Source organism: Pholcus phalangioides, unplaced genomic scaffold (genome assembly GCF_987345545.1).
Source record: "Pholcus phalangioides strain wild (caught in Gottingen) unplaced genomic scaffold, Ppha-v1.0 ptg000007l_1, whole genome shotgun sequence".
Taxonomy (NCBI): domain Eukaryota; kingdom Metazoa; phylum Arthropoda; class Arachnida; order Araneae; family Pholcidae; genus Pholcus; species Pholcus phalangioides.
The window spans coordinates 13430364-13456296 of NW_028301600.1; the positions used below are offsets into that span (position 1 = coordinate 13430364).

The following is a 25933-nucleotide window of genomic DNA, read 5'->3' on the forward strand; positions in this document are numbered from 1 at the left end:
AGATCGGATGGCATATCAGCAAACTTGGATTGCTCCGCTGATTCATGGGATGGCGATGACTGGTTGAGCCAGCATAACGTCCTCATCAGGTTGTACTATTGGTAGGTTCGGTGGTGGGTCATGCTTGAATAGTTGATCCACATGACGTCTAATTATTTCTCCTAATTCTGTAGTAGCCTGGTAGGAAACCGGACCCGTTTCTTTGGCAATCGTTGCTGGAACCCATTTTGGACTACTGGAATAGTTCCTAGTTTAGGAATGGTACCTTATTGTCAATGTCGAATTTTCGAACAGATCGTTGTTTAATTAGAGCTTCCTGTTGATCTCTAACAAAGTCCAGATGAAGTCTGTCCAGACAGCTTCTTAGCCTTCTCCCCATTAGGAGTTTGGCTGAACTTAGGCCCGTAACGGAGGATGGCGTAATGTGTTGCTGTAGGAGGAACTGAGTTAAACGTTTAAGAAACGTCCCAGCCACAATACGTCGCAAAACATCCTTAGTCTGAACTGCACGTTCGGCTTGACCATTTCCTGCTGGTCTTCGAGGAGCTATGAGCACTCTGTGAATGACATTTCTGTGCAGGAACTCTTCATGCTCTTCTGATTTGTAGGGCGGGCCATTGTCAGATACAATAGCATCAGGAATTCAGTGAACGGTAAATATGCCGTGGAGTTCATCTATAGTAGATGCAGCAGTAGTAGAAGACATCTCTTTCACCTCCGTCCACTTGGATTAGGAATCGATGAGAATAAGGAATTTCTCCATCCTTGAAACGGTCCAGCAAAGTCGATGTGGATCCGTGACCAGGGGACCCTAGTCACCTCCCAAGGGTGCACAGGAGAACATGGAAGAGCATGTCTCGTCTCTTGACAAGGCAAACAACCACAACGTGATTTTTGATATCATAGCCCATTTGAGGCCAGGCTTTTCATACGTTCCACTCCTGGATGAGCGAGATGAAGCTCACGCAGAACCATCAAACGCCCTGGTGCAGGCACCATCGCTCGATTTCCCCACAGCAGGCAGTTCTTGTGAACTGACAACTCGTTTCGCTTCGAGGAAAATGCTCTGAATTCCAAACCCAATTTCGCGTCTGGCCATCCCCTCAAAACAAAATTTAGGACTCTCGAAAGAATGGAATCACGCAAGGTCATTTTTGCTATGTCCCTTGCACTAACTGGAGGACACGCCAGATCTTCCATAAAAAGAACCTCAGTGGGTGGCGGAACCCTAAACTCGGGACTCGGCTGTGGTAGCCTACTCAAGGCATCCGCATGACCTATCTTTTTTCCAGAATGATGTAGGAGATCAAAATCGTATACATTTAGCATCAACAACCATCACAACATTTGCTGAGATATTATATCAGGGGTAGGTTTTGTCCTACTAAACAATCCCAACAATGGCTGGTGGTCAGTAATAATCTTGAACCTATGGCCGTATTAGAAGTGGTGAAATTTTTTAACTTTCTCCATTCCCACGGCACGTTACTATCTAATAACCAGTGCAGTGGTTCCACAATTGTATTATGAAGGAATCCATGATAAAATGATAACAATTGATTAATTCCCAAAAATGCCTGTAGCTGTTGCTTATAAGTAGGAATGGGGGCGGCCTGAATTGCCTCTGTCTTTTTCTCAGAAAGATGAATTCCATTTTTATATACGCGGAACCCTAAAAAATCCACCTCGGTTACACCAAATAGGCATTTTTTTTTGTCTTTAAGTCCGCAGACGATTTAACACTATTTTCAAACGGAAAGATAACTTTTCGCGCGACCCAGCTCTTATGAGAAGGTCATCAAAATACAGGACCACCCACTCAAGCCCTGCAAATATGTCTTCAATAATGCTCTGGAAAAGACCTGGAGCTCTATTTACACCGAATTGTAACCTTTTAAACTTAAAAGCTCCTTTGTGAGTGATGATTGTCTGTGCCATGGCAGACTCCTCATCCAAGAGCAGTTGCAAGTACGCCTGTGCGAGATCATTTTTAGCGTAAAATTTGCCTCCCTTTAAGTTTGACAACAAGCTATTTATGGAAGGGATCGGATACGGAAAAGTAGCCATAGCTTTATTAAGCGTAATTTTGTAATCTCCGCACAAACGAACTTGGCCCGATGGTTTCAGAACTGGTACAACAGGGGTTGCCCACTTGGGATTATTGACTTGCTCGATAACACCCTCGCATTGGAGAACTTCCAGATCATCTTCAATTTTTGCCTTGAGTGTCAGCGGAACGTTTCTAGCTTTACAGTGTATCGGAGGGAAATTAGGATAGATAGCTAGACTAACGTAAAAAAAAGGCCCTGTATAAGTTCCCAAGCCTTCCTCAAAAACTTCTGAAAACTCGCAACAGCGCCCTGTATAAGATCGGAAATAGAATTCAGACATGCCAACTTTTGAAATTCAGAAATCCGGGGATTCTCCCGAGGGGGGTACCCCCCCCCCCGACACTCATAGACTCAATCAAAAAAAAGTTACATCCCCCCCCCCCAAAGGCAGGTTCTGCATTGCCCCTGAGCAGAATATAATTCCATGTCAGTCTTTCAATGCAGAATAGAGAAATCACATCTACATACTGTTCATATAACATAAGTGTTTCCTTTCGTGGATGCTATCAGTGATTGATAATCTTGGGTATATGAACTCTTAAAAGCTTTATATAGCTTAAAGTTTTATATTTTCTTTCTGAAGATGTTTAATCGGAAGAAACAATTTGAAAAAAATTCAAATTACAACTCTGCCGACGAAATAACATGTTTACCGCACGGCTGTTGATGGAATACAATAACGATTATACAGTAATTTCAGCAACCAAGGTCATGCCCCTTATAAATGATTGCCGATAAACTCTACAAAAACGAAGTCGTGTCTTTGCCAGTTGCTTAAATGCGGTCACAGAGACTTTTTTTAGGCTGCTCGATGGCAATGATTACTGGCTGTCCTCTATGGTTGTTTTCCCTAACGACGATGGTAATCATTGATGCCACAACAATGTGAAAGCTCGCACAAAATCTAATTTTCTGCAAAAATCCGGAGAAATTTTAACAAATCCGGAGAGTGGGAGGAGGGATGAAAAATCTGGAGTCTCCCACCTAAATCGAGAGAGTTGGCAGGTCTGAGAATTTATGCCGCTGAAACCAATACCAAGGGAAGGGAACCACGAACAACCCAATATATTGGAACAGTGGGCACTAGCAATCAAAAGTTCCAATTTTGAATCAGTTTTTGAACTGAACCTGCACCTCGCATTTTCCCACAAGTTTTATTGGATTTTTTTGAAAATCTGTCAATTTCACAGAAGTACGAGACACTTTGGGTCTGTTAGAGATAAACAAAGATCGAAAAGTATCGAACGAAATGATGGAATATTAAGATCCTGAATCAAGTTCCATCAATAATTTTTTCCGTCCAATTTTACACAAATATTTTGTTTGGGAGAATTAATTTGAATTACTGTATTTAAGGAATAATCATCATCATTATTCAGAGGAACTATATCAACATCATTTAATTTTTTAAAACTCTGTTTTTGAAATTTACGAGAACTCAATTTTTTTACGACATACTTTTTTAATGTGACCCTTGACCCACACGATCTACAATTTATGTTTCTGAAATGGCTTGATCATGCATTTCGCCGCAACCAAAACAAGCTTTTTTGGAATTTTTCATTTTTCTCTGCATTTCCACCTTATCCACAAAACCCTCGTTGCAACCACGAGCACCCGTTTGGGAATGCACCTGTTGAGCTTGCAATGAGGCCGATTCATTGGCCAAGGCCCTAGACACAACGGTCTCAAGAGTTAATTCCGATTTGGCCAACAACCACTTCTGAATAGTCCCATCCGCAATCCGAATTGATCACGCAATTTGTCTGCCCAGGTGGCATCAAAATAGCGATTCCCGGTAAGGTGTCACAGTTCCACAACGTAGTCATTTATCCCTTCTCCTGATCGTTGCATACGTTTATGAAACATAAACCTACAATAAATGACAGATTCTTTCGGACTGAAATTATTTTTTAGGGCAGTAATGAGGTCATCGTAAGACTTATCAGCAACTGTAGCCAGCGCAATTAGTGAAAAAATTATACTCAAGGTCCTTGTGCCACATACCGCAATTAAAGTTGCACGTTTTGACTCGGGTGTATCAATGCAAATTGGCCTCCAAAAAATAAGTTAACTTTTCCCTGTAAAGGTCCCACAAGAAAGGATCCGAAATATCAAATTCACACATTGATCCTATACATGCCTCCTCACTTTGCCAGTTTCATGCATCTGTCGTATAAGGATTCTATTATAACAATGAAGTACGTTTTCCCTGATGTTGATTCCACTTTGACAGAGGACTGCAAATTGTTAAGATGGCTACCCTCCATCACTCATAAAACTAATCCAACAGTAAGTTAGTTAACCTCTCAGTAGAAGTGAATCAATATGAAGTCAACCCTTTGTTTACAAACTTGATTTGTCCACTAAGTCAATTAACCAACTTGTTTGAGAACAGAACTAATGTCTGTCATAAGAATCAATGTGAATGTTATTAATTTGTTTTCACAGGATCCCCTAAAGATTTCTAATGTGAACTTTCACTACAGTACTTTTAGCTCACATGCATAATATTAAACCATTGAAATCAGAAATCACTAAACTAACTGTCCAAAAACAATCACAATACAAAAGAGATGAAATGTGAACAAAAAATCAATTCAATTTTATGGATATCACATTGATATGGTGCCTGTATTTACAGTATTAATAATATCTGGAGTGGGGAAAGCAACAAAAAATATATTAGTGAGACAGCCTTCTTTCATCAGTCAATAACTGTCATTTTAGAATTTCTCTCTCTCTCTGTTCCTTATTTCTTCACACCAGTGAAAGAGCCAGCTTGAGACTCTTACTGGGTCTATGTCTTAGTAAAAATATATATATATATATATATATATATATATATATATATATTCAATATGAATTGTTTCTCCTGGAGTTTCAAAATGTTTTTGAAATACAATATGGCATTTCCATTAAAAACAGACAAAGGTCACCCAGAAAGTAATACCCATTTTCAAATAAATCACCAACTACTTGAAATTTTTTTGCTAAACTTTTTATTTCACATATTCATATCTTATGCTACTTTTCTACATAGTTCCTATTTAAATTCGAGCATTTGTCTCATCTTGTAGTTTTTGTGAATACCTGCCATTCCATGAAGAAAAGCTGTGATCTCTTTTTGGAGTTCTTTCATCGTTTTGAAAACGTTTTCCTCCCAGAAACTCTTTTCTGGAAGTTTTGTTGAAGAGATGAAAACTAGAGATTAAGTTAGGGCTATATAGGGGATGATTGATGAATTTTGAAGGACTTGCTTTGTTTTCTTGGCAACGTGAGACTGCACATTGTGATGCAGAAACATGTAACTCATCATATACTTGTTATCGTTATTTAATCTAATGTTAATCATGTAATAAATCTAGCCAGATATCAGCATGGTCTTCCTGTGTTTCGATCATTTCCCCCACTACAGGATGACTCATTGATCACATTACCGGACACATCTTTGATTTCCCTTGAAGTTTCAGTTTGCTATGCATTTTTAACATTCGGATAACTATTACAGACCTCACTTCACAGATGACGGCATATTCAATTTTTTTATACATTTTGATTGCTCACCAAAACAACAAAGACTGTCAGCATATAATGCTAACTTCTAAACATCAGACAACTGACAGAAACTCATTGATCTTGAGGTGGACACTTACCGTCACCAAAATGGTGTGCTTGTGCAAACAGGCATTGCTTTCCTGATGATCCCCTGTATTTGCTGCAATTTGCAACATTTTTATTAGAGTTTGTATCATTTCACAAAATGCTTTGCACATCGCTCCATTTTGCTGCACAAGATTTTATGGATTGAAGACAAATTCTTTTCTCTCAAGTTTTCTCTTTTTGTTGCTGCAGTTTTGCCGTTCTTTGCTGAACTCATTTCTATGGTACTCTACTACTAATTCCTTCACATCTCTATTCTAAACTTTTGAGCCTACACTTTTTCCCAGAGAGACAATCCCAATCTAACAAGGATACAGGCTTGTAGCCTATACCAGGAAAGAGCCAGAGATGTGTGGTTTGTATTAAACTGACGCTACTCTGAGCCCTCTGTAGCTTGATCTAACAACCGGGATAACTCCAAACTTAGTTAGTGGCAGATCCAGAGAGTGGCGATTCCCCATCCCAAGAGCGTTCAAACAAAAAGCGATGGGGTGATCGCCCCTCCCAAGAGACTTCAAGCAAAAAACTCCAGTTACCTCATTTTTTTAATTAATTTTTCATTTTTTTAATATAATTCATTTATTCTATTTTTTCCTCAAATTTCCTTTCACTAAAATTTGTGCACTCCAGGAAGTGTGGACCGAAAAATGGCCAGATCTTTCATTTTTTGATTTATCACTCTACAAATTCACTATAGTGGGGGGGGGGGGCCTAAAAATTTTAAAAATATGAGCGAAGCTCCCCCACAAAGAATCCTAGCTAGACCCCCCCCCCTACTCCTGTAAGTATGCATGTGTTAAAGTCACTCTTTTAGTCATTCACATTCTTGCACACTGTTTTGCTCATTATTTGGTTACTTGCACATGCTCTAGGCAATGCTGTCTTAATGCATGTCCTCCCCAGGCGGAAACCTCAAGTACGAGGGGGGGCTTGTCAAAATAATATATGGTTAAAATTTTTCAAAGTATACTTGTCTCGCCAGGTTGGGTGACCTCAGAAAAACCACTTTGCCCGAGAGCCCAGGATGTGCTTAAGACGGTTGACTCTAGGCCACTCACTGAACTGATCCTTCGCTCTATAGGTCAAGTGTTTTGTCATTCACATGCTTACTCATGCTCTAAGAAATTGTTTTGTTCACTCACGTGCTTACAAACTCTCTAGGTTACTCTTTTGGTCATTCACTGACCTAGTCTCTTGCTGTCTGGGCAGAGGTAGATTTATTGAGGGTTATACAAATTTCACCACCTTTCTCCCATTCCACTAATTTTCTTTGCCCCTCTGAACTTGCCGCCCTGGGCTATAGCTCACTAAGCCCTCCTGTAAACTTGACACTGTCTTCAGTGGCAGGACATGCGGGTTTAAAATCTGAGTGTTGAAGAAAGAAAATTGAGAAAACTTACAAACTAGCAGCAAAAAATAAATAACTGCAAATCAAGTTTAGTATTTCTGGAACTAATAGAGATATGAATTATTAGTACAGTAGACTCTCTCTAATCTGGCACATATCACACCAGGGCGTGCTGGGTTAACAAAATTGCTGAATTACTGCAATTGATTGAAAAAGCCCATTTAAATAATATAAACTTTTGCTCATAAACAAGCAGTGATGTTTTCCTCTTCTGTGCGTGAAGAAAACTGGCCAAAAAACACTGGATTACTGGAGGGATTATTAAGAGTTTATCTCTACATGTAGTACATGGGATACTTTATTTGACGACAGAATATGGGTTTCAGATGCAAAAATTTTCATAAATCGGGTGTACAAAGCTGGAAATTTTTAATGAATTTTCTTGATTTTTATTGTCTTGTTTGAAAATTACAAGCAGTAAATGAGGAAGTTATATATAGGTATTATTCGTGAATACAAACATTTCATTAATTGGTAAAAGCTTATTTTTTTACTGTAGTGTTTCTTTTCGTTTTAAGAGAGGATACAAGTTTAGAGTGTTATAAAATTTTCTTTGAATTTCTAAAATCGTTCAGAGAAGACAAATTAATTGTCTACAACATGGTGAATTAAAGGAAGAATGCTTAATGTTCCCTAAACAAATTGCCAAGTCTTCAAGGCATATTCATGAGCACCAAAAGTTACCAAAGTGGACGAAGCTCAGCTGCGGATGCTTGAGTTACCAGCAGTGGTTCCCAATTTTTTCAGTGCATACGCCAAGCAGCTCAAGGGTAAAGACTAAACAAGGTGTTGAGTGAAACAAGCAGAGTTCAGTGTCCACCTGGGGTCCCTCATGGATGGAAACAAAGTCCCTTTGGTCATATCCAGTGCTGCCAGGTGGCAAGTACTGAGCTGATATGAATGAATAAATAGGAGTCAACTGCGTGGATTGGCCGGCAAATAAATAGAATACTGAACGAGACCACAGAGGGCCCACCTGGGGGTCCCTCACTGTGCTGTACTGAAACCAAAGTGCCTTATCATTGATCCTACACGTGAGAGAGCAAAAACAGTGCCACATAGGTTTCGCTTTTTTCTGATAGCATGTAGCCATTTAAATTTCACGTCAGGTTTCACTACACGTACATGCACATTCCCAAGTAGCACAAAGATATAGATCTATATCGTTAAATTTCAGTTTCCAATATAGATCTACATTGGGCCACGATATCGTTCTGGCTAAAAAAGGCATAGTCAGAGATAAATAGATCTATATTGTGAATGTGATATATTCAAATACTTCAAATTTTGGACGATAGATGGCGCCCTTTCAGAAGAAATAAAAAAAGGGGGGGTAATTTTCTATAAGTGGGTGGGTTTGATGAACCCATGTACCCTGAACTCTTCCCATCTAAAACTCTGTATCATACCAACCCACCACTACAACACTGGCTACAGGTTGTTATTATAACATTAATTTACAATTAATGGTTTTTTTACATGTATTTTCAATCAAATTTATTCATTTTCATGTATGCACAAAAATTACAAAATACACATTGTGAAACATATTTATCATTTTGAGGCAGATAATTGAAAAAATTATAATTAAGGAAATTATATATAATACAAAAACACAAGAAACAAATTAATGTATTGTGTAGTAATTAATTATTTATTTAAAATTATTAATCTATGCCAATAAAACAAAAAATATGCAACACAAAAAAGTTAAAATTCTCAAAGTATGGTAAAAAATTTAAACATCAAAAGAAAATAATAAATAATTTTAAGAGAAAAACACATACAACAAAAACAAGAGCAAATTTTTCTAAATTAAAAAATATGTGCAATTATAAAGTGGCAATCAAAGTTACGGTGGATAAGTTCTTGCTCCTCCTAAAATACCAACATCTATGATGTAAAACATACACAGTAGGATTCAATTATAACTGATGAAATGTGATTTTGATATATCAACATAATTAGTCCTATTAAAATCAAAATTTCATATGAAAAATTATCATTCAAACGTTTTTAATTTCCATTCGAACAAAAAATTGTACGCAACTTTAAATTTCCTCCAAATTTTTATTTGAAGGCAATATTTTTATTTAAAGGCACATGATATGTTTATATATCAGCATATTGTGTATCTGATATGTATCTTTGTCAGGTTCACGATATAGATGTATGTCATGTTCAGGATATAGAGCTATGTCTTCTTTGATAGATCTATATCAGGTCTATATCGAGAATCTGATATAGATCTTTGTCAGGTTCACGATATAGATCAATGTTTTTCAAACTATATTAAAATAATTTATTGTCCCAAGTTGTTGTCCTTCAAAGTAGAGATTATTCACATGGAATCAAATACATATTCGACTGAAAAATTAAAGACTTGATGAATTAATATCATAAATAATTTGCACCATATAGGACAAGATCGTTCTATATCATAGTTATAACATCTGATATTCTTCTGACATTTCGATATATAACAATATGGTCCAGATATTGTACTATATCATTGTGCTACTGGGGTTCCCGCATATACCAATTCGTTAGAGGTTCCGCAGAGGAATATGGACGAGGTGCATGTCCATTTAAAGTTTGAGCAGTCTCATAAATTTTTTGCAAGCACAGTTCAACCCGTTACAGGTAAGAGACTGTCATTGTGTGTGCGCAGTATATACTTAATTGATAACTGCTTTGTTTTTGTGTGTCTGGGCTTTGGATTAATTTTTTTCTTCAAATATTCAAGGGGATCATCTCTATTAAACAAGGTTTCTGGTATCCGAGGTAGCTCAGAATTGGTTCCTTCTGGTTGACTGAGATCCTTATTTTATTCATATTATTTTGCCTAATTATTATCAAAACGTCGCAAATAGAAACGTGTAATACTTTCACAGGGATAAAAAAAATTACATTAATAGAAAGTATCTACCTACTTTGACATGAAAAGCTGGCAAAAAATATTTATCGAATGCATACGGATGAATTTTTATTTGTGTATATTGTTTTGTCCTGTAATAATTTTGTCCTGCTTAATTTTTATCAAACAAAGAAGAAGGAAGTAGGATTCTAGGAACATTTTAAAATAATTATTCTTCACATGCTTTTGATATTCTTTTTTTTGATCTGTAAAGTTTTTCATTCATTTGTGTAATTGCATTTGATACTGTTAATATAAATTTTTTTAGCTGGTAGTGAGCATCAGAATTCCTTAAAATGTTTATAAATATAACACATTATTCAGTCGCCCCTCACCTTTTATTTTTCCGTACTGTATTTTTTACGAGGGTAGCCAGAACAAACGTCCAAATATCGACATCTGTTATTGTCTAAAACAGCTAATTCATTAATTGTAGCATTAGTTATTGTATATCATTTTTTTCAGTGTGCTGCTTATTGGAAAAAATATAAATTTTTATATAATTATAAATTCCAGTTCCTTCATTTTATATATTTATAATTATATAAAAATTTGTAATTATAAATTTTTATATAATTAGAAATTTTTATATAATTAGAAATTTTTATATAATTATAAATTTTTATACAATTATAAATTTTAATTTAGTTATAATTTTTAACTACCTTTAATTTTAATCATTAATTAATTTTTTTTAATATTAATTTTTATATTATAAGTATGTTTGCCATCTTCAAGCACTAGGTTGGACTTCACTGTAAAAAATCGCCCTAACACATCATCCTGGATTCGCAGCACCTGAACTTGGCAGGGGGACTAGTAATAACATGAAGAGAAGAATTCTGCAAAAGAAATTGTTGTTCAGAACTTTGCAAATGGGGGAAAATGTCTTTCTGTCCACCTTGCACTATCTTGCTTCCAAAACTTGTTTCCTTAGCTCTACAATATTCACAATAGCTATGTTACATAAAATCAGCAGTTTTTATATCTATCCAGTTTCTCAGTGCTTTAGTAAAAATTATCTATCATTGTGGGATAATGCTTGTCACAAATTTTCATTGACATTTAATTGAAGTGTTTATTACTTAGATTGAAATTGGTCTCATTTTCAGTCGCAATAAAGTTATTTTCTAACTAGTATTATACATAAACTGTATCTTATTAAGCCGATACATACAAATATATGTTTAGAGTATATTCTACTAAATTAAAGTTATATAGTATTTTTTTATGGGATTTATTACTATGTTCTGTCATAACTATACTTGGTTATGTTTATGATCTGTGATGCTGTTAAAGAAAATATTAATTTTTTCAATGTTTCCTTCACAAATCTATTGCAGTGTATATGATTGATAAATAATGAATTTTGTGAGAGTTGTATAACACTTTAATGCTTTGCTTCTATTTCTGTCATAAATTTTAATGCATTCAACCAAATTTTCAAAAACAGGCTATCTGACTGGATTCTGGCACCATACGTTTGCTAAACTTGGTGAGGACTGGGTTTTTCTTGCTGCTTTAGGAATTTTTACATCTCTAATAAGTTTCGGAATGGATTACGCCATTGCAATCTGTTTGAGAAGTATTTTTTTTTCTAAATATTTTTAACAGTAATTCTTATTATTTGAGCAATGCTCACCCGAGTTTCTTATTGATAATTGTTAAAAGTCTTAGTTAAAGTGTTGTTTATTCATAAATCATCTAATTACAGGGCTGGACAAATCGCAAAAAAATCTAGGCACCGGAAAAAATTTTTAGGTGCCAAAAAGTTTTAGTCTGGAAAAAAGGGTCCAAAATAATGCTTCTCTAGACTTTTCAGGTCATAGTGACTGACCCTCTTTCATGTTCGCAGATATGCTGCTATAAATTCCAAACATTTTATGCTGTTCTGCTGTTCTCAGCCAGCAATTTAGTAACCACACATAGAAAATTTTGGGAAACAATACCAATTTTTTAGTTCCCATGGTGACCTAGCGCTTGTCCAACTCTGTTTGATTATTAATATTTGTAATTTTGATGCGGCAGGTGTTTCAGTCATAGCTGTGGAGATCAAAATACTTGCCAATGCAGATGATGCTGCGATGATCTCTGTAGGTATGCGGGAAATGATTAAATATTTTTAAAATTCTGCGATGATCAATATGATGGAAATTTATTTAGTTATTTTCAGTAAAGGCCACAAACTTTCCCATAATTTTCAATAGTTTTATAGAGGAAGTGAAACTGAAATTTCCCATATTCAGATAAAAAAAATGTAAAGAGGAGTTTTACTTCCTTCCATTGATGTACACACACAGAGGAGGGTTTCCCAACCCCTCCATAACATTTAACCCCCCCCCCCTCCAAGAAAATCCTGCATATGCCTATGCTTCCTTCAACTGGATTTTTTTGTCAAATTTTTAATTTTTTACAAAAAGGGAAGTTTTTTTTAACATAGTTCAATAAATTTTTCTAACAGTCAACAAAACAACACCTATTACCAAAAATTTAGTTAATTTCTTGTGGAATATAATGGTTTTAGTGTATTTTTTCTTGTTGAGAACAGAACAATTACATATACAATGTAAACATATACAAAAGAAAGACAGTATAATGAAAATGAAACACAGACTGTGTGTGCAACTTCTTGGGAATGCCGCTGATGCACTATTTTTGGATTACCTGGGATTTCAGAAAAGAGTGCATTCAAATTTGGTTCACACGTCCCATGGGACCCATTCTTTCCTGGTTCCAAGATGGAAAAAGTACAGAGATAAAACCTTCCTAACCTTTTTTTTTCTCTTTTTCTATCATCTATCATGATTGCACGACTTTGAAATGTACATAGTTTTACTACAGCCACCTCGTTGGGCATTTTACCTGTTGTAAACGTTGTATTTTAATTTTTTACTTTGAATTACAAATGAAGCAATTTACTGTATTGCATTGTATTGCTATAACTCGGTTGTTGAAGAATAAGATGATGAAATTTCTTGTTACATCCCTGAATGAGAGGCTGTATACCGAATTTTCCAATTTCTGAATAAGATTTTTTCCCCTACAGGTAACATACTTGAAATTGCAATACTTTCGCGGCTATATACTGGCATTCAAAGCAGGGCTGTAGCCAGGAATTAATTTCGGGAGACTTTTTTTTAAAAAACACATTTCTGTAAATCTCCCCTGTCCGTATCTCCATGGCGATATTCATTTTACCAGAGATATACGCTTGAGGGGAGAGAAGGGGCCCCGTGTCCCCAAACCAATCAAAAAATTTTTTTTAATTTAATATCCTGGTAAAAAATTAAATATCAAAAGCAAATATGTACATTTTACATGCTATATTTTAACCCTTTAAGTGGCATTGACGTAATATCTTGCCTTCTTAAAAGCCTCTCATTTTAGCATTGGCAAGCCCAGATATTTTGTAAAGTCGATTTCTCAGTGGAACACTTTTCTCTATACCCTGTTAGTTAGCACCTGCTGAAAATCAGCAGAAAGCTTATTTCATTAAAAAAGATGGCATTTTGAATGGGATTTAATGATTTCTGCAGTGCTGCTTAAGGGATTAAAGAATTTCTGTAATTTAAATGCTTTTTGAAGGTTTGTAATGCTCAAAATTTCTCCATTAAAAAATTTTTGTGCCCTTTCTAGAGGTCGATCGCTGAGTACTTCCCTGATTATTACGAAAATATCTTTTTTTTTCACTAGAAAGTTTCTTGCAAGCTGCAATCAATGTTAAATGTTATGCAATTATGTGAATTATATTGTAGTAATTGCATTAATTTTTTTCTAACTTCAAATACATAACCTTGAGCATTGTTATTGGTCAACAAGTTATAAGTATATGCCGGTATGTACTGTATATTTTTTCCAATTGTGAAATAACCTATCGTAATTCAGATATTGGAAGAAAAATTATGATTTATCAAGCTGACAGAAACGAAGTTCATGGTGACAAATCTTATTATAGAGCAGTTAAGTAATTTCTTACCTCAGAACTTTGCATGTCTTGAGCTTTTGATGAATTGGTCAAGGATTTCTTCTGGGTTCAAATTAATGTCACGTATAAATCATGTATGACTAAAAGGGCTAAGCCGGTAATTCTATTTTTACCAGTTGTATTTCTCTCAAATAGATTTTTAGTCATCTAAGAGTAGAAAAGGAAACAGTTATTTTCTGAATATTATGCTGAGGTAGACTCTGAAAAAAAAGTCATCTTATCTCCGCCAGGACACGAATCCAGGCCCTCTTGCATACTGGGCAAGCAACCATCTACAACACTGGAGACATGTCCCTGCCTTCCTTATTTCACGCACTGTGGTATGAGGCGCTGAAGTAGAGACATTAGTAGCCTCTCTTAAATTCAGGAAATGGCCCCCAGGTAGGACGATTTTAGAGAGATAGATGACATTTTTTTGTGTTCTTGTCTCGGCGGAGACAAGATGACTTTTCTTCCCAAGTTCACCTCAGCATAATATCCAGAAAATAACTGTTTCCTTGATATCTTGGGCTGAGAAAAAAAGCCATCTATCTTTCTAAGAGTAGAAAATGTCCTTTCTGGAGTAGCTGTGGAAATTGGCAGTATAGAAAGAATTTGCAGCAATGTATGGATATTAGGATAAAGATTTGTGTCGCATTGTAAATGGGCTTCCATTGCTGGTCTCAAGGTCTCAAATTTTTCATCAGTTTTAATTCATTTATTTCGCCATACAGAATACTCAGGGCCGTATTTATGTTTTTGCCACCTCCTCCCATTTCATTCTAACTTTTTACCCCCCCCCCCTCACTCCCTCCACCCCACCCATGGCATTGATAAATCAAACAGAAGACAAAAAAGTGGTAATGCATATGATTTCGCCTAAACTTTACTTTTCTGTCCTGTGTTCATATCCTATTCCGATCCATATGATTGTCATATAACAGGGGTAGGGGGCGCTCAACCTCTGGGTGACATTTTGACCAAGGGGTTCCATCTGGCCTGGCTGAAGATGTTCCTGAAGAAAGTTATTAATACACACAACACGATAGTTGTGTGTATTAATAACTTTTTTACAACACCAGTTTCTTGCCTCATAGCCAGTTTCTTCTCAGCTACACCTGCCAGCGGAAAACCATATCGCCACTTATTTGGCCTGCAAACTGAAAAGGTTTGTGCATCCCTGCTATTTAAAAACTATAAGCATATTTTTACATTTTCTTGATGCTGGCTCTTTTAATTCTAAAAAATAATTTTCTTATATTAATGAGTAAATTACAGTATACCCCCTTTTCTTCTGTTTCACCTTTTCCAGGCATTAAACAAAATTACTTTTTTTTTCATAGATAAAATATAATATAACCAGAGCCGCACACCTAGAATGGAAAATTCTTGCCTCACTTTTATTTGTACTATCTTCATCTGTCTTCGTCATAATTTATTTTTTGTTATCCCTGATTCTATTGACAAAATCTCCAACCAATTTAGGTGGTCAATCAACATTGATGTTCGTTGATAGTTCTTGATCCTTTTTATTGCAGAAAAATATCTATCTGCTGAGCAGTTTGTCACCGGTATTGTTAAAAAAAAACTCAAGGCTATGTTGACGTATGGATAAAGATCTTGAAGTTCATTTCTACAAAGGAGCTGGAAAAGTCCAAGGAAAGTCTGTGGTGGTTCTCTGTCTGTGCTTGTCAGAAAGCCAAAGAAGTGAAAATATTCATTTTCGAATTCCTCGGCTTCCGGCAAATCATCTTTGTATTGACTACACAATATCTTTGCTTGTTTTGCAATCGTTTTTCGCTCCAAATCCATTCCTGATATAAGGAAACTGAAGAATCTGGAACTTAATTTGTTGTATATTTTCTTGTGCTTAGTCAGCTCAGCTATTAGTCTGTCAATAATAACTGAAAAGTATTTGCCTTGAAGTTGTCTTGCCCACTATAAGCTCAGTTTCATTCTCTCTAATCTCATCTGTTTGGAGTTTTCTTTTCTATCTGGCTGAATCTTCATATTCACAAATGACTGACTTTACGAGAGCTTTTTCTCGTAAGTGTCAAATTCTGGTCTGATACATTTAAGGTATTTGCAGAGAGAACTGTACACTTTGGCTCTAATGGAGAGGTGGATTTCAGTAGTTTGAATAGTCGTATTGGCATTGTTTAAGCGATCCAATAAATTGCCCTGTAAGATTGAAAGGATGGCTGTTTCCAATCATTGCATTTGCTTCAGATACCCTGAGACTTCACTTCGTGTGATGGGTTTTTATGCGTCATCATTTGAGATGAGAGTAAGAGCTTCTATTACTTCATTCCAATCTTTGTTCAGGCTTTTACAAGCATCATGACGAGCTGACTAAGGAGTTTTGGATGAGTTCTTGAAACTCATGTTTTATTTTTTACTAGACGTTTCTGGAGAATGTCAAACCTTTTGGTAGAGCTTGAAAAAAATTATACAGATTTTAGAGTAGCAAGAAAAAGTTATTGCTTTCTTGGCAACAACTAGCTGCATGCTTCCCAATCAAATTTAATGAGTTTGCTGCACAAGGTGTGTAGATAGCTGTGGGACTGACCTCACATATTCTCATCTGCAAACCACTGTATTTCCCAGATATATTGGAGGCATTATTGTATGATTGGCCTCTACAGTTTTTAATGTCTATATCATGGTCTGCTGGGCTGTGCATAAAAGCAAAGAATTAATTCGTGTTGTGTTTAGCTTCTGTTGTGGGTGTGCGCCTGTTATTGCCACAATTTTCTGTCAACTTTTCTACAAAGCACCTACTACTCACATGATTTATGCTATAGATCAGTGGCTAAAAACTGGATCTATGTGGAAGCAGACTGAAACACTAAAATGAAATACTGTGCACCTGTAAACGTGGAAACATATTTTGAATCTTCCAAAAGTGATTCTGTCGAAGCTACTGAGACCTACTAGCTATCGTCTTACGAGACGAAGAAAAAATCATACTATTGGTGAAAATAGAATTTCACAGTGCATCAAAGATGCTGTCAGATGCATGCTTGCAGAGGAAAGTGCTCTTATAATGAGTTTAAAACCTGTGTCAAATGACACTGTGTCTCGAAGAAATACAAATACATGACAGAACATGTCAGACGATGTTGAAAGCCGTCATAAGTCACAACAAAGGTTGTGAATTTTTTTCTATCCAAGTGGATGAAAGTACCGACATTTTGCACAATATTCTGTGCTACTTATAATTGCTAAGTATTTGAAAGAGAATTTGAAGAAAGTCTTTTAATGTCTCCTATTGAAGGGGTCGTACAACTGTTAAAGACTTATTTGAAGCAATTAATTATTTCGTAGAAAAAGAATTCAATGGTCAAAATGCATTGGGCTCACCACAGATGGAAGAAAATCCATGGAAGGTTGCTATTCAGGCCTTCGTGCATGCCTGGCAGATATTGCCCCCAAAATGAAATGGACTACTATATTCACATAGCCCTGCATCAAAATATTCGCCTCCAAATTTGCGAAACGTTCTTGATGAAGCCATCAAAGTTGTCAACTTTATCAAGGTGAATTCTACCAACTACAGGTTGTTTAAATAGTTGTGTGAAGACATGGACAACCTTCACAACGCTTTGCTTTTGCACATCAAAGTTAGGTGGTTGTCATTGGGTCCTGACGTGGCTATTCAAACTTTGGCACGAGATAGCCCTTTTTCAGGAAGTGTTCGAAACACTTCATGATTTCTTGTCACAAGCCGAGCTAAATTTAGCAGTCATCCACTTGGAAGGATTAAAATCCTCATTTGAAAAATAGTTTTCAGAGCCGGAAATGTGTGATCAGTGGACATCTAATCCTTTCAAAGAAAAGTATTTTTAACCGGCTTCGTTATTGATTCCAGAAAAGGAGAAATTTTAAAGAAAGAGAGCTCGCACATCAGATACCCCTCTGAAGATTCTCTTCAACGGCGGAATGGAGAACCTAGTCAGTTTTTAGGCTTGCCACTGTGATGAATACATTGAACTTTTTAGAAAAGCCATAATGTTTTTGTTGCTGTTTGTTAGCTCGGAGCTTGTAAGGGCGTTTTGTATACTTACATAAAAAATAAATATAGAAGCAAATTGAATGCAGCTCAGGATTTGAGTTTGTATTTATCCTCTTTTGAGCCTAATTTTTCAAAACTTTAATTCAATACAGACAATACAGTCCCAAACATTACATTAATTGTTTTCCCAATCTTTGTGTTAATTTGTTTGCTTATAATTATTATTGTGTTATATTGTATAGAGTAATTAACATGTACCTTTTTCAGGGAAGTTTTCGGAATCTGTAATGGGTGAAACAGATTGGGAGGGGGACGCCCGGAAGATTCAGGGTCGAGGGTACACGGAAAGGAACTGAGTCAGTTGGGGTACGTGTACTGAAAAAGGTTGGAAACCGCTGGTGTAGAGTACAAATGCCCCTGGTTGCTCCTGGAGTCTTCTAGTTATAGAGTCTTAATTTATTGCCACAAACAGCTACTTGAAACATTTATCTCTTCTATGGGAAGAAAACAATTTGCCCCTATAATTGTGGATGGTTCTTCCTGGGGGGAATAAATACATACATGGGCTTTTGCTTTTTTTCCCCACCAATGCACCAAGATGCAGCTGCAAACACTGTTCAAGATCCAGAGTCTCTGTGATGTGCTGAGGGAACAGGGTGGGGGTAATATGTTGGTCTGACTTTTGCTCTTTTTTATCCTCCACCCACACAGCAACAAGTTCTTGCTCCAGTCACTATACAAGATCACAGAAGAGGAGGAATACAAGTCCCTCTAAGTTACTGATGCCTTTGGATGCTCTGTAGACCATTTCCTGGCTTCTTTCTTACATCTCATTATAACTTATTCCTTTCCCCTTCACAATGAAAGGGAGCTCAGCAAATTCCTCAAGAGCAACTGATAGCATACTGGGGAGGGGGGAATGTTGTCCCAGGACATCATGCTATGGGGCATCAGCATCAATAGTCTTGAGGCAAAAGCAGCTTCTAGTACCTCTCTTAACACCAAAAAGAAATTGTTCATCCCTATTAAAAGTGTGTGGATAGAAAAACTGAAAGTGGAAACATGTTATCAGAAAACTTCTCAGTGAATTCGAATTTCAGACTTATATAAAAGTGATTTTATATAAATCTAAAAAATCAACTATTTTTTTAGGTAAGTTGCAAAAGTGAATCTTCAAGTTCTAAGTATCCTATTTAGTTTTCCAAGATTTCATGAATTGGATTTAGCAGATGAATAAACTTGATCACTAAGAAAACTTAAGAAAAATTAAAACCAGATTGTATTACTAAGCTTATTGCTAATTAAGTTAATGAATCAAATGTTATATATATATATATATATATTTATCAATATAACTTTTCCCCTTACATTAGGGAATGTGTCATACTGAAAAAGCAATGTAAGTCATGTTGCTTTTCAGTATGAAAAGACACTCCATTGAATTTAAACAATGAAAAAGCAGCACAAAATGGGAAATACTTATTTTAGAATGATTCAACGCTATTTTCAGCATTTGTGACAACCGAATTCAAAATAAAATTGGGGAAAAAATTGCTTTTCGCAAAAAAAATAATTGGGGGGGGGGTCATGTCGGCCGACCCCTACCCCCTCCTGGCCAGTCAACGTACATTGCTACTGACAACCTCCGTCGAAATGTTGGCAAGTCTGCCAAGTGCACGTTTTTGTCCTTTGGATTGGAGGAAAGTTAAGTCGTTCTGATCCCCTTTTTGTTAGGTGAACTCTCAGTTCTTGGAAAAACTATGAATGCTTATTATCTATCTGAACTCGTTCTGGGGGTCGGGCTTCAGAGGAAACGGGTTTACTATTCAAAATTTAGTAAAAGCTTGTTTAGCATTTCATTTATGATGGAAATGGTGATTTTTATTAGAAAACACTCATATTCGAGTATGATGGCACTCTCTGCTATCCATAGGAAGGTTTTTAACAGCTGGCTATATCTTTGGATCGCAAAGATATATTTTGGAAAGAGAAAATTCAACTGCCCTTGTGGGGAATCGAACCCATATCCTTTGACTTTCTGCATAAACGCCTTAGACCAAAGGCAAAGAATATCTCAATCTTTCCTTTGAGCTCGTGTGCACTGAACGGGACTGTACATGGACGGTCGGACCTAACTCAAGCTGCCAAAGCTCACAATTGCTGACACTGCCACCAGATGGCAACTGATCAGAGGATGATTTGACTCTCTGCTATCCTTATGAATGTTTTTAACAGCCAGTTGATGCGAAGATATATTTAGGAAATAGAGAAATAGTAGAAAAAAATAAAAAATCCAATGTATTTCATCATTTTTAAAGGATTCAACTACATGTGCCTATGTTGTTTTACTTTCAGTTTGCAATCCTATTTCCAAAATTAAAGTTAAAACTACTAGAAAATTTTTGCAGGTTAGAATTCCAAAAATCAATTTTTGTAAATTGTGTTGTAGCAAAATCCTGTGAAGCGAGGGATATAGCTGTATCTTCATTACCTACAACCCTGTATGTTCAAATCATGTTCTGATGTTCAAATCAGATGTGGCATCAACAAATGCTACACAAACCTTTCAGTTGATGAAACTGAGGCGAGCGTGTGAACATTCCAGTGAAATTCAATTCCGTATTTACTATAAATCAATGATATTTTTTGTCATCACTCTGTATCAAAAAACTTCTGATGGTAATGACTAGAGCCCAGATTATATGCACTTAAAAATGCAAAAATAAGCACTTAAATACAAAATGTGCACTAGAAATCTTGAAAAAGTCAAATTCTGAAATATGTACAAAAAATGAGAAAATATGCATTAAAAAATCACCATGCAAAAAAAAAAGCAGATGTGTTTAAAATGCAAATTTTTTATTTCTTAGTACATATGTATTCATTTACAAAAAAATGTCCCCTCATATATATATACACTGCATATGAAAATAACTTCTACATATTTTTTATTCGGGCATTTTTAATTTTCAGTTTGTTGCAGTTGCTCAATAACAAAAATACCAGTAACAAAAGAATTTTGACACTATTTCTAAAAAGAATTTAGCACTTTGAGATATCTCTAGAAATAGACTTACAATAAAATGATTAATATTCGTAAAATACTGTATAAATATGTATTAATTCACTAAATTTCACCTGCGGGGAAAAAACCCGATGTTATGAAAACATTATGAACAATATTTATTTGAAAAATTGTAAAAAAAATTGAGTGAGCTTAAATAAACCTTTAAAAATATGCAAAGAAAATTCTTTGATTTTATGCATTTACATGCATTAATGCTAAAAAAAGGCCAAAATATGCAAATGCATATGCACACTATCCAGGCTCTAGTAATGACAAAAAATTATGAGAGTTTTTTTGAAACTATATGCAGTGATAGAATTACATAATGATGGGAAAAAAATATCCATCAAACGCCATCTATTAAATGTGGCACAACAATTTTTTTTGGAGTTTTTGATGTGTATGAATATTTTCTTTTCATTTATAATATGTTCGCAATCCAGTCTCATGACAAGACATAGTATTAAAAATTGTTGTATCTTTACTATTCTGAGGTAAACTAGAAAAATTTCAAGTTTTGTACTGTTCAAAGATACACAATGTTCCACCATTTTTTGAAAAATATTAATAACTTTGTTCACAGCACTTGGTATGGTTCATCAGGTGATTGCATAGATTATAATTACTAAATATAGTTTGCTAAACTTGAGATGTTGAGAAGAAACAATGCAAAAACAAGCACAATTTTGTTACTGAAATTTGCATACTTGCAAAATCTCTGTCAAGGTTACAGACAAAGAGCTGAAACAACATAATGTTGCAAGGTTATGTATTTCCAATCTCTTGCACTCCAAATGCATTGTCTAGGACGCAATAATATTAATACTATTTCAAGTGTTTCAAGGTTTACTTTCGTCAAGGTTCAAAAGTTTCCCCTATATAAAATGAGTAAATATACAATATTTTAATTTATGATTAATGCTAACTGGTTGATAAAAATGAATAATTATAAGCAGTTTAAGTCACAATTTTGAGATGCCATTTGATTTAAATTAAGTCATCACCAGGGCCATAGCATGCCTTCTTGGGGCCCCGGGTCAGACTTTTCTTGAGGGCCTCCTCAAAAAGGTTATTATTATGCAAAATAAGTACATTTTTGTAGAGCCCCCATTTATCTTGGGGGCCCCAGTTGTCCCCAGCCTAGTTATGAGCCTACTTGTACCAATCAACTTCGATAAATTTAATATCAAATCAACGTATATTCTATCCCAGACACTGATCAATATCACCAATCGACATTATTAATATTTTCTTTTTATTTGCAGCAAGAATTTGGCTTTATAGAGATTTGGCAAGGCACCCTGTTTTACAGTATTGTGCCTGGATAGCATTTCCATTAACTCTCATATTGTTCTCTGCTGGGTTTGTGCATATCATAGCACCACAAGCAATTGGTAGGTTTTTTTAAATTTCAGTTTATTTTCTGCAGGAATTTTATGTCTAAACTCATAAGAAATTGGATGCAAGTATCTAAAATAAATCCTAATACTGTAGGACCTCTCTGTCTCAAAACTATGTCTGGAAAAACTCTATTTCCTAAAAAAGAAAAAAAAATTTCTTCTATTTTTTTATTGTGCTAAATAAATGCATTTTCACTTCTCGGTCGTAAAGTATTTTCTTTGAAAATATCTCTATCTCCAAAGTCTAATCATGGTGATAATGAAATATTAAAATTCATGCTCTATCACAGAAATCTGTTTTTCTTCTGTAGATGAAAAGAAACTGAGAAAGGAAATTTTTTTTATAATGATAACTCGTCATAATAATGGATATTTTTTTTCCTCACAGGTTATAGTAATACTGATAAAATAAAAGTATGAAGTAAATAGGGGGACTAATATTGAATGGAATAATGTGGTTGATACGCAGGCAGAGATCAAGAATTGGGATGTTATCTAGAGATCAGAAAGAAATCATATCATATGTCACTTGTAGTCATGTGGTTATGAGGCAATAGTGGCCTGGTGGGAAAAGAACATGTTAGAACCCATTGAACAACCATTGGCTTAAGAGATTGATTGCCTTTCTCAAAAAGACCTAGATCTGTGTACTGCACAATAAAAGAGCAGTGACACAGGTATATTTTTCTTTTAACCTAAGGAAGTTCAGCCCTGACTTTAAAGGTTATATGTGTGCTATAGTTGAAGTCAGGATTGAACTCTCTGAGGTTGAAAGAGAATATCTAAAGTAAGAAAAAAACAACCCTTTCCCTCTACATTTCTGAGTACAGGGTCTAAAAGTACAGGGTTTAATTTTTTGTATGAAAAACTTTATAGATCATTACAGATTTGCTGCATAAGTTTTTCGTAGAAGGTTTGAATTTAAATTGAGTTAAGTGCTTCATTTCCCATCAATTAGCATTTTTTTATGATTGGGATATTTTTGCAGTTTTAGGAACAATTGATGAATATTTTGGCAGTATACCATATTCTCCTATATTGATTATCCCAGTTTACTGTATTTGTCCCAATAAAATATGGTTTGCCCTAAGTTAATAACCATAGGTTTATTTCTAAAATCATTACAATCTATATACATAAAATAGCATGTCCCGACTGACTGATTCATGATTGGCGAGCCGAAACTGCTGAAGCTATAAATATTAAATTTTGTCAGTAGTTTAACTTTATGATGTAAAGGCTCACTAAGAAGTTTTCAAAATTTGACCTGTAAGAGGGTCATAACAGGTTCAAAGATTATACAGAGAAATCATGTCGAGCCATAATCTCTGAAACTGTAAATGAGAAATTTAGCCAATAATTTCATTTTATGATGTAAAGGCTCACTAAGAAAGGGTTTTTGAAAATTCAACCCCTAAGGTGGTCATAAGGGGGTTGAAAGGTCACACAGAGAAAACATGCAGAACCAAAACCGCTAAAACTATAAATATGAAATTAGGCCAGTAGTTTCATTTCTTGATGCATAAACTCAGTATGAAGGGGCTTTCCAAAATGTGACCTCCCTGAGAGTATCATAAGGGGGTTCTCAAAGGTTATATGAGGCAATCATTGCTGAGCCGAAACTGCTGAAGCTCTAGTATGAAATTTGGTCAATAGGTTACATTTTACATGTAGAGACTCTGTAAGAAGAGGGTTTCGAAATTAGAACCCTAAGGGGGATATAATGGGGGGGGGGTTCAAAGGTTATATAAGATACTTAAACCCTAGCCTGGCAAATATGATCTGCCACATGGAGATAGAGATATCATGTCAAGCTAAAACCGCTGAAACTATAAATATGAAATTTGGTCAGTATTATATTTTATAATATAGAGACTTTCTAAGATGGGATTTATGGAAATTGAACCCTCAAGGGGATCATGGAGAGTTTGAATGTGATGTGGGGGAAATCATTGCGAAGCAATTATCAGATTACCAAATCCACGTGAGCAAATGCGCAAGTAATAGCTAGTCATGGTATGAAGGAAATTTGCAGCAAAATGATTTATTCAACATATATGACAAGATCAGTTCTTACTATATGTAAAAAAAATTACTGCACAAGAGTATTTTTAAATCAGTCATGAAAGGGCAGAATACAAACTTGAGACAACATCTTAGCATTTAATTTGCATACACATCTTCATTGGCATACGCAAAGGGGGGGGGGGGTTTGGGGTTCTAACCCCCCTCAAGCAGAGATTATAGTGTTATGTTGCCGGAAAAAACGTAAATCTCCCCCCCCCCCCCCCCGAGAAGAAAAAAAATTGAAACCCCCTTTTGAGAAAATTCTGGGTACGTACGCCTATGCACTTCTTCATTTACAGATAATCTAAATATTTTTCTTTTCAATTGTTTTTAAAACATTATACTGATATCTTTCACATTTAGAAAAAATCTAGGGTAGTGTTTCACTCATTTTCCATTATAAAATTTAAATGTAACTTGTCTAATTTCTACAGGAGTGAATAAGTTTTAAGAGAATTTAATTCAAATTCATCCACTTATATATGAAGTTTAGGAAAAGTGAATAAAATACTAAAATATTTTAGTAAACTTATTTATCTAATATATTTTAGCCTTTAATATATTTTTTTGATATCCTTATTTGTTGCAGATCTCCCACTCAGCCTACTTTTTGATAAAATGTCCTACTTTCTCGGTTTTGTCCCACTTTCTAGTTTTTGTTCTACTTTTCCATCAAATCCTATCAACAAAATTTGTGTAATTGATTTTAATTGAGCAGGGAATCATTGATATATTGCCAAATATTACGAATGTTGGAGACTGCAATTAATGATTCTTCCAAAGCAGAGATTGTATCATTTTTAAGGTTATTTGCGGGTGTATGTGGACCATTTGCTTTATTAATTTTTTGTTTGCTTAGTTTGAGGGTTCAACAAGTATAGTAGTCATTAAAAACTTCTGTCTGGATAGAAAAAATAATTTTGTATTTATTACTTCATGGTCCTGGACAGTAAATAACATTCATCATTCAAAATTGTGGTGCAAATAGGTGAAACAACAGTTTGCATTACAAAGCAGTTGGATACATAAGCCTATTCTAGGTTTGATGATTCTGATGCTACCAAATAGCATTCAGTTGTCTTCTGTACTTTTAAGGCATGAAGAGGCATAAACAATATTTACAATGTGCTCAGCAAAGAGTTATAAATAAAAGTGCTTCATTTGTCAAAAGCGAATTACATTGAACAGTAAAATGTAAACAATTCCCTTTAAAAAAGGATGGACAACACAGTAAAACTATCTGGGTCTCCTTGCCTTATTTACATTGGATCTTGTAACTTACACATTTTGCACTGTGCTTTTGAAAGTGGTCTCGAAGGAG

The 25933-nt window shown here is 35.3% G+C and overlaps 1 protein-coding gene across 2 annotated transcripts in view; it reads left to right on the forward strand.

The window, feature by feature from the left end:
* The window catches only part of LOC149084943 (chloride channel protein 2-like), a 424727-nt gene that overhangs the window by 171618 nt on the left and 227176 nt on the right, over positions 1-25933 (forward strand). For both annotated transcript variants that reach the window (XM_089232681.1, XM_089232680.1), the window contains 2 exons: positions 11553-11684; positions 22411-22539. In XM_089232681.1, coding sequence (XP_089088807.1) covers positions 11553-11684; positions 22411-22539 — 261 coding nt within the window. The remainder of the gene's footprint in view (positions 1-11552; positions 11685-22410; positions 22540-25933) is intronic.